General features: G+C 33.7%; 1 protein-coding gene across 1 annotated transcript; it reads left to right on the forward strand.

The window, feature by feature from the left end:
• The first annotated feature begins 230 nt into the window (after window positions 1-230).
• Window positions 231-10,151, forward strand: repo (homeobox domain-containing protein reversed polarity). The gene is made up of 3 exons (XM_088263159.1): window positions 231-1,240; window positions 7,979-8,102; window positions 8,807-10,151. The coding sequence occupies exons 1-3, from the start codon at window positions 771-773 to the stop codon at window positions 9,581-9,583; spliced, it is 1,371 nt and encodes a 456-aa protein (XP_088119285.1). The 5' UTR covers window positions 231-770; the 3' UTR covers window positions 9,584-10,151.
• The last annotated feature ends 940 nt before the right edge of the window (window positions 10,152-11,091 follow it).

Below are 11,091 nucleotides of genomic sequence, written 5' to 3' on the forward strand. Positions count from 1 at the left end.
GCTCCCATTGGCCAAAGGAGAGAGACAGCAGGATAGATGCAACGGAAGCGACCGTGATTTGGGAAGCCCCAACCCGCAGACGCCCGTTGGGGTCAAATTTGCCTGCGCTCGCCCGACCGCCGCCGCCTCGCTCTGTCTATCGACTCCCTCATTGGTCGGGCCGCCGGCCCGTGCCTCCCTCGCCACAAATATAAATTGGCTAACTAAAGAATGATCTCGGTTAGTTGACCACTGATTAACGTCATTTAGCGCGGAGAGTCGGACGTGGTGTGTGTGTGCGCGCTTCGTCAATAGCCGAGCGCTAAATGAACCCAAATTGTTTTATATTGAAGTTAATAAATTGGGTTTAAGCCCGCGGCCCTGATAGGGTGTTATAGCAATTTTACTCAATCAGCCACAAATTTAATCAACGCCAGTTAACTTATTTGCACTAATCAACAGCGGGGATGCTGATGGCCCCGACTGATCGTCTCAATTGCCGGCGATTACCTACTTTATCCGATTCAATTATCGTAACTATTGAACTAATAACGACGAACGACGCTAACTAGTTTAATTGACTAGATGCCAAATCAGAACTAATCAGTGAACTTTACGTGTGTTTCGTAACAATATAATAAAACAAGTGAACAACGTTTTAAAACAGAAAAATTAGACGAATTCACAGCGAACGAGATGAAAATAAGCAAACGTCTAATCAGAGACTAGTTTAGATATTGAATAAATAATAATTTTGCACCGGCGCAGTGTTTAATCGAGATTATTTTACGATGGAATCGAATGGATTCGACGACCAGATTTTCCAAGATTTTCCCGGGCAAAGCATGACAGCTTTGCAGACTGCCAACGGTGGAGCGATGCTGGGCGGCAAGAATTCCATGCACCACTCTGCGGACAGAAGTCCTAGCAGCATGCACTCCATTCAAGTCATGTTGGGAATGCAACAACACCACCATCACCAAGACCTGATGTTGGGAGTCTCTCCTATGAGCGGCAGCCCTCCCCACAAGCTGGAGCAGTGCCATGGGTCCATGCAAGGCCATGAACTGAACGTCATCTTTCACAATCCTAATCTGGATAGCCCTAATGGAAATGGACCTGCCAAGAGGAAAGCTGATGAGGGGATCATGCTGCAGCCTGTTGTGGTCAGCAGCGGTGACGGGGTTCAAGTCACCACCTCCAAGAAGTCGGAGTCCAAGAAGAAGGGGGACAGCAATGGAGTTAAAAAGAAAAAGACGAGGTATTTAAATACGCAATAGATTTTTTTATTGCATACAGTATAGAGATAATAATAACATATAATATATGATAACCAAAACATAAAAAAACTTTTTAGGTAAATAATATGCAAGTATTTTCATTGATTGATTCGGCAGTCACTTTGTGGTAAAATATATCCATTTAAATTTATTTTAATAGTAATTTTAATTTATTATTTATTATATTTTAATGTAATTTAAATTTATTTTGATAGTAATAAATAGTAGTACTTACTAAGTAAAACTAAAATTGAAATTATATAGAACACCCGAGATCTCGTGTGTTCAAAAAACGTTCAAATGACGTCTCTTCACTCTCTTTTTTTTGTTGAAATATACCTACACATACGTGTTAGAATTTGCCTTTTTAAAAAACATATTGTAAAAATATTTTTATTTATTTATTTAAACTCCTAACCTTTCAACAAATCTTTTCTTTATAAAACCATATATTTATTTCGAAGAAAAAACATTTCTTCATCACGTCAAATGTTTGAAAAAAATTCAATCACATCAAATGTTACTTGGGTTTAGAGAAAATTCAGTTCCGATTTATCGTAAAATGGGCGTTAACCTAGCCATTAGAAAGGAACCCTTCTATGTACTTTTTTACGTAAAAAATGTTTTTATGACATGTGTAGTTTTAGTTCGCGAGAAAACGAACTAAAAATGAAAAAATAAAACAACATTTTTAATCATTTTGAGTGTGTCCAAATACTTGACAATTTTGGGTTTTTCTCCACTTTCCGGGAGTTTTTTTCACATATTTTTTTTAACATCTAAACCTCGATCGAATGCCTAGGAGTTCCAAAAAAGATGAGTAGTGTGGTTTTCAATCATGGGTAGGAAAGTAAATGTTGCACTATTTAAAGTAATCACTTAACGAGCCTATGACAGACTATAAGCCCTGTAAATACCCAGACTTCCATATTTATATTTTAAATACTTAAATCAAATGTTTTGAGTCTACAAAAATTTTCATTTTGTTGCAAAAGATATTTAGGTTTTTTGTTGTACTTGAAAGTACGAAAAGAATATTTATCATACGTAGATGTTCTAATCGTTAATATAAGAAAATAATTTAGGCAACGCTGAGATTAGCATTATAGATAAAATTAAGAAAAATTTGGGCATGTGAATTAAATGAGTGAAGAAAGAATAGTAAAACAATTTTATGAGGGGAACGCGGTTGGTACAATTATAATTGTTAAATTACTTTATTATCGTCGTAAATTTATTTATTTATTTAAATTATTATTTTTATTATAAAATATTACTTTATTGTTAATTCTAATTATTACAACCATATTACTATGCTTAAATTGAACTAGTGCTTCTATAAGCAGAGGAAGAACGAGAAAGGCTTGGCATGATCTAATATTTCAAACAGTTGGGCATGGTCAGGTTAGGAGTCGGAATAAGCATTATCGATAAAATTAAGAATGGTTTGTTGAGATGGTTTGAACACGTGGAATGAATGAACTGAGAAAAACATTTTTTTTATGTGAATGAAACAATTTTTTGAGGAGATAGGATCAGAGGAAGAGCGAGGGAAACTTGGAATGATCAATGATCAAGTATGTTAAATTTTTGAGAGTGGTCAAGTCAGGAGCCGGAATAATCGGGGGATATGTATAAGAAGAGGCACGAATGTGGAAGAGGTTAAGATTGTTTGCAAATACAGATTGATGCAGCTTTCTATTCTCTCTGCCTACCCCTGCGAAAGTGACCTGATGGTTAGTTTGTTAGTCAAATAGTTATTATACCTTTAATATTATTCTCGACATGTAGTTATAATAAACGTATGTATATATGTATGTAAGTACTCCGTCCGCCTCCATAGCGTAATGGTCAGCACGCTCGACTATCATTCTGGAGGTCCCGGGTTCGATTCCCAGGGGGGGGGGGGTCAAATAAATATAAGTGATTTTTTCACTCTAATATTTATTCAATATCACCCTGGACTGGTACCTGAAGCGGGTGGCTGATCACCTTTCCTTCATGTGTTAACGATCAAGATAACACTGCGTTTATATACAGTGCCCTATGCACCATCGGGGTGCGGATAAGGGTTTGATGATATTACCTACAATTTTTTTAATTAATATTTTTTACGATTTCCAAGTACCTACGTACATATTTAAAAAAAATTCTAATGCCACTGTCAACGCAGCCATTATCGTCCCACATCCCCCCGAATGTTGCCAGTTATTAAAATTGTAAATATTCATCGCCAGCATTTTTTTACGCTGTCCACCCCGCGAATAAAGAATAAATACAAAGGTAGGTACCAGATACCTACCGCTACGTACAATGGAAACCATATGGCTGACACGCGCCCCCTATACTCTTATTCAACGCTTTTTAAAACGGTAAAGTGTGTCGGAAAAATTAATTCATAAAACTATTGTGTGGGTTGGGAACGCACAAAAAACTAATTTTGTTTACTTACCAATATGCTGGGATAAAAAAAATTGGTGATGAAATTCATGTTTTTACGAGGTCGAAAAAAATTTTGTTGAAGCCAAACTAATTGATATAAAACAACGAATTTCTTCCGAGAGCTTACTCTCCCGTGTTGCTGTAATATGTTTTACTATGAGCTCCTTCCAGTCATATATTTTTAACTTCTTTATCGAAAAATCTGGACCGCGTATACGAGACGATCAAGTTATCACCTAATTGATATGAAACGGTGTCTTGTGCACCATTTGGGTGAATAGGGGTTAAAGGGAAGAGCGAAACATTTTTGTTTAAAACCCCACATTTAATATGTGAAATTGCTATAAAAAAAACATTAAAATTAAGTCTCTCTCTAAGCGCAAGAGCTTAGTGTCTTTTTTAGCACAGCTTAACTAGTATAAGATATTTTACAAGCGTGGCTAATGAATTAAATTGTATTTTTTTGTTTTATTAACACATCAAGGACGGGTATTTTTTTTGCCTGCGGACCACTGGCGACGGGATTTGATAATTATGTACATATAGTTAAGACCTTAACAAAGAGATTGGTATATAATATTCATATAAAAACGATAGTATAATTCCTTATTTTCTGCCTTTGAAATGAGGCCGGCGTAGAAGGTAAAAATACCCTTCCCGTCCAAGCATCAATCGACCGAACGGGTAGATTTACCTATCCCGTCTTTAGTGTGTCAAGTGTCGGATTGTGGTCCCGTGGTTAGGGTTGCAGACTCTTGAATTAGAGTTTCTCTACCACAATTTGATACCTATTTCTAATAATGAGCCGCTTAGGCTCACAGAAATAGTATGAAAATTAAGTATTTTTGTTAATAATAAAAACACAAATACATATTTCTCTTTTTTTTTAAAAAAAGTACCATGAAAGCTCCCGCCGCGTTCCCAAGTCCGGTAGAGAAATTATTAGTTTCCGTTCGGAACATTTGTAGCTATATCAAACAAAAAAAACAAAAACAAGCTGTATGAAATATGTGAGAAAATAAAGCATTACATGTTAGGGTTAAAATTACCCCTATGGCTCATTAGTCGGTATATCGTTTGATTTAGATAACCGAGAGATGGGATGATAGCAACACTGATCTTTACGCACTCATAAGGGTACTTACGTTTATTATTATTTAGGGGTGAGGGGTCCCGACTTGTGTTTTATTGTTGACGTTATGTGTTATTACAGAACGTTATTGAGTGGATTCCTGCAGTGAAGGGAGACCATTAAGTAGGTACAGAGAGGTACCTAAACAACGTGTTTTTTATTGGTTTTGGGATCCCAAAATGTCAAGGGGCGATTCCATAAAAGATACTGGTATATTAATATTATATGTATTGTTTTATGATATGTATCGTATTTTATTAAATGTTTTTATTATTATGCAGAGCATTTTTTTTCGCTTTTGGGTAATTTAAGTGATAATTCTTAAATTGTGAACACTCAAATATTATATTAATCGAATAACAACTATTATTTATCGAATTGTTACGTAATATATTTCAAATAAAACACGGTTATTGGGTTGAATTCTGCTTTTATTTACATATATATGATAAAAACTCTTGAATGAGTTAGAATTGAGGGTTTGATAACGTCTTAATAAGACGAAACGCGTCACATATTATCATATATATGTAAATAAAAGTAGAATTCAATCCAATAACCGTATTTTATTTTGAATGTATTATCCAACACTTCAAAATGGAATTCAGACAGTTGTCTGCAGTTACAATAAATAAATAATTTGTCCTTTTTTTACACTTTTATTTTATCTGGCCAGTGACCAGGTTGCGTCGTTACCGACATCATCAGACTGGCAGGAGTCTGGTCAAAAATACTTTTTTTATATACTCAACAAGTCAAAAAATATATATTTATGTATTATAATTTTTTATTAATTTTTATATTCGCGTAAAATTTTAATGAAGCGCAGTATTGATCACCTTGCCTTCATTTGAGTAACGATCAAGATAAAATTCCATCCATACGATGCAGTGCCCTATGCACCATTTGGTGCGGATAAGGGTTAGAAGAAGAAGACTTTTTTTATTTAAAATTAATTTCAAGCCCCAAATAAACATGCGAACATAGAACCGTAAAACACCTGTTGGATACCACACGCCATACACGCTTTTCTTCGTACAATGAGGTTCTGCTAATTGTATCTCAAGGCGCTTAACCAATAAAAATGGTCGCGCTTGAAAATTGACCTAACAAACTAAAAAACGGTCACGACACTTGCCGCAGGGGTAGCCCGAGAGAATAAAACGCTACAACAATCTTCGCCTCTTACATATGGAATATACATGCATTTCCCCATACATTCCCGCCGATTATTCCAACTCCAGACCGTGACCATTTTCACCGTGAAGTATTTGAAATACTTAATCATGTCAAGTTTTCCTAAGTCTTTCTTTGCTTCTATTACCAACCACAAGTTTTTCTTTGTATTAAATATATGGTTTAAAAAAAGAGTAATTAAATGGTAAGGAGTTAAATAATGTTAAATATATTATTTCAATATATATTTTTTTAAAAGGCGATTCCAAAATATAGTATATTCTGAGAAAAATTGTGCAGATGTGTTTCCATCTGGCCCCTAGCGCGGCCGGTCGCGTTCTGAATTTGAGAATTTGAGATCTCAACCAGATATGTTACTTACATATCTGGTTAATTACAAATTATTTAGATAACGAATTATCCGTTTTAGATTCCATGAATACATTTTTGCCGATTATAAATATACTGGGAAAAGCTTAAATATTTAAAAGGCTGTGAATCATTTTTAATACGACGAAGGTGTTTGAGTGAAAGTATAGGGGTAGGGTATGAATTTGGGACCTACCCCCCGCGTATTTAGTACCTACCTACGGCAGCATGTCATGGAATGTGTCAGAATACATCGACCGTGAAATTAGATGCAACCAACCCCCCTTATTAGAATCACTTATGAATAAGCGTGGCGATCCAGAACTCCTCAACATGTATTTTTTTTAGTCACTACCTTCATATATAACATTTGTTTTTATTATTTTTTACTATTTCATAATACACATAATTAAAAATTTTAAATCCACCACCAAACTTGTATTTATTTAGATTAGTTTTTATTATTTTTATTTATTTACATAAATTGTATACATTTATTTAAAGAACAATTATAAACATATTTAAAATATGTTTTTGCAGAGACCCACCAAGCCACCTTGTGTGTCTTGTCGGTGGAGTTCTTTTTACATATTTTTTTTCTATCCATTTTAACCTAATATACACACAAAAAAGAGAGAAAAAATTTAAAATATAAACAATATTACAATTTTCATAGAATTAACTCTTGATCGTTTACCTATTCCATTATTTTGCCTTTGTTCCATATTTTCCAAAAAACATTTAAAAATTGGTATAACAATGTTAATGGTTTTACCCACTTCGTATTTACTTGTTTTTTTCTCCAAAAAAATTTAGCCTAGTAAAAATTATTTCGTGCTATAATATGCATATTATTTACTTACTGAACAACTCCATAAAAAAATCATGCAAACTTCGAAAATTCAAACATTCATCTTATACGTCACACTTTAAATGCGTGTCTCTAATGTTGAGAGGAACTGGTTGAATACATAACAGATGACAGATTGAGGATTCCCGATGCATTCAAAATGCCCTCACAATTTGTTTTTTTATTTTATTTATTGACTACCCTTATTCCAATTACCTACTGACGTTTTTCTTAGTTACACAAGTGTCAATTTAAGCAATAATCTACTTGTATAAATATATGATATTGTTTGATTTAATAATAAATATTGTACCCGTTGCGAGGGGACCGTATAAATTAAAAAGTAATTAAAGTGATTTTTGGGAAGTCCATCATTTTAGAAATAAAATAACTATTTTAATAAATTACAAAATAATAGATTATTCTAAAAATACTTCTTGAAAAAAATTATCGCGTAATATCCTCCAATATGAATTTTCCAAGATGGCGCCCGCCGTGATTTTTGATTTATTTTTTGCAAAAAGGGTTGCCAACAATAAAGACAAATATTGCTTAATCAGTTATGATTAAGTACCTAGGGAAAGTATAAAATATCAAACCATACAATTTGGCTTCGTTTGCACTGAGACTTCTTATATCTGATAACAGTTTTTCGGGGGCTTATAGTGTTCAAAGATATTATTGTACCTTGAAATATACATAACTCATTTAGACGCAGTACTGATGTGTTTATTTTTTATATTTTTACAGGACAACCTTCACTGCATACCAGCTAGAAGAATTAGAACGTGCATTCGAGAGAGCACCGTATCCAGACGTCTTTGCAAGGGAAGAACTAGCTCTCAAACTTAATCTTAGCGAGTCAAGAGTTCAGGTAAATCAAATTAATTATCACAAAATTAAAGTGATGTAAAAATAAAAACCAATGTCCTTTGCAGTGTCTAACATTGCTAAAATCACATACTAATAATACTCGGTATATTTTTATAATACCGAGCGTCAAACGAATTTAAGCCCTCAAACTTTTAAAGTTTAAAATTTAGTAATTATATAATTAATAATTAAAATGTAACTTTGTTAAAAAATCACTGTAAATATTTTATTATAACTTAATTATAATGTCCACCGGTTTCGAAGCTAACCGCTTCTTTATCAAGACTGATTAATACTAAAACACTATCTACTAAACAATATTCAAAATATTTTGACGATTAGGGAAGGAAGCTTAGTTAGATTTCAAGCGGCTTAATTTTTTTGTGTTGATTGGCAGTCACAGTCAAAAGGGATCAGGGATGATGAGTAATTGGAAACATATTTAATAACGGACTTTTAGCAAAATCATTTGCTTGTGTATTTATTACTTGTAAATTATTATTGATTGCCTTATTATGATAAGTTTAGTGCTTCAAATCTGAATTATTTACAATACGGAGCACTATAAAATAAATGTTGTTAATCAGATTGCTTATTTGATGACATTTCTCAAAAAAATGTTAAATTTTCAGCCCTTAACAGTGCCTAGTTAAACAATGTCTCGGTAAAATTAATGAGTTTGAAATTTTTTTGTGTTTTTTCTAGGTATGGTTCCAAAACAGGAGGGCGAAGTGGCGAAAGCGCGAACCTCCCCGCAAGACTGGCTACATCGGATCCAACTCTCCCAGTTCTACGACTCTTTCAAATAGCTTCACAAACCTCAATACAAACCTTGGAGGCTTCTCCCAAAACAACGTCATGAATGCAACAGCACCCATCGACAGCTGGTCCTATCAATCCCCTTACGAGTCGCATATCAGTCTCATGTCGCCATCCGGGAGTCCTTATACCGGATTCAACACGGCTGCCTCGGGGCCTTATTCATCTTACACTACAATGCTGAATGGCCACGAGTCTCAGATGTTCGCAGCGCCCATGAGAGGACACAACTTCTCCGAATATGGCCTAGTAAGTACGAACAGCCCTCCTCCATTAGGAGTACGAGACTACCCAATCATGGCGTCTCATTCTCCAACTCACTTGGGAGGTAGCAACGTCAACTCTCTATCCAGCGATGACGCCGGCAAAATCGATTCATATTCCCATCTAGATGACAAATACGTCGGGCAAATGGGTGATGAAAAATACGTCACATGCGGGCTAGGCGAAGATAAATATGTATCAAACCTCTCGCCTAAATACCAGTCGCATATGAGCCCAGACAAGTATGAGAGTGACACTTCGATGATGAACGGCGATTGCACGGGATCGCCAGTCAGAAATCACGGAAACATCATTCAAATATCGAATAAGGACGGGACCATCAAAATGGAACCGAACGTCAATCAAACATATGTCACGCTTCCCCCTTTTTTGAATTGAAAAACTCTTTTCTGAAATATTCGTGAGTGCGGGCACTTGGATCATTTCAGGAAAGAGTTCTGTACTAGAGTAGACTTAGGTTATGACAAAAATTGTACATAGTATCATTAAAAAATTGGTTTTAAAGCTTGCCCGAATCTTGCCTTCGATGTAAACTTTACAAAGAAACTTTTATAAATATATAATTTTATGCTTGCATTCCTTAGTGCCTTATACTCTGTTAAAAATGTGTTCTACTTTATTTTAATTGTTTTCTAGACTAGAATACATATATTTTTTAAATATCAAATAAATCAAAGGGTTTTGATTCAGTTGGATATTAAGTTTAATAGAAATACCAAAGCTAGATATATCAGATGATGATAACGAATCACCTAGCGCTTACACCTCTCTGAAGATCCCTTCTTAAGTGAAAGCACTTGTTGGTCAGATACAAATTTAAAAGTAAAACCAAATTAAAGTAAATTTATTTGATACATTCCATTTAAATATATATAAGAATGGAGTTTTGTCACAAAATAGATTTGAAAAATATCAATTCCTTACATTGTCCACTAGTTATGAAAAATAGAGATCTTGGAAAAATGGTAGCAACTAAAGTAGGTATGAATTATATTTCTTACATGTTTAGTTATTACCAGGGCATTTTATAAACAAAAAAGGTCGCGGAACTCACTTCATGTCAAGCTTTTTACTAAAAAAAAAATGTATTTAAATATCATTTGAAATATGGTCAAATATCATTATTGATGTTGCACGGAAATAGCCCTGATTATTACCATTTTTAGCCTAAAGTTGAAAATGAACATAATTAAAGATGATGGCTAGTGAAGTCCCAAAAAATCTGGGTTTAGACCTCCAACGACCTCTCCCAATGATTAGAAAATAAAAATTGCTGTATTTAAATAATCAATTTTAAATATACATATTGAAAATCAAAATGATACTTTTGTCACAAAATCAAGGTTACACTTGTGATCATTCACATCTAACAGTTAAGTGATTTTTCTTAAATATGACTTTGTCAGCATTATAACTGTATTATTTTGAGATTATTTAGAAGTATTTTAATTTAATCAGTTTTAATAATTTTTAAGAAATAAAACATTTACTTAAGTCAGGTCAGATGTACATAATTTGAAGTACATAACTTACTTATTTGCTTGAATTATAAGGTTTATTTTTTTAAGATTATAATTGAAAGTAAAATTTAACAAGAGGTGATAATGGTGCCAACAAACTGAAATGTAAAATGATGTGTGAAAATTATAATACTGTACTTGAAGCCTGTACTTTGTATTGTGAAATGAATGATTTCAAATCTCGGGAAAAATCTGCATATCACAGGTGGAAAAAAACTATTAAAAAAATGTATTTTTGAATATTTTTTTACATAAATTAAATAGTAAATAAACACTCATGTGTTTTAAAAATGGAGCATAAACCAACTACTTTTCAGCTGGTTTTTGAGAAAACTTTGGAATTTTGTAAATTTTTAATGAACCAAA

This window comes from Brachycentrus maculatus, unplaced genomic scaffold, assembly GCF_059751285.1.
Source record: "Brachycentrus maculatus isolate JH-2025_06_01 unplaced genomic scaffold, ASM5975128v1 h1tg000196l, whole genome shotgun sequence".
NCBI classification, from domain to species: Eukaryota; Metazoa; Arthropoda; class Insecta; order Trichoptera; family Brachycentridae; genus Brachycentrus; species Brachycentrus maculatus.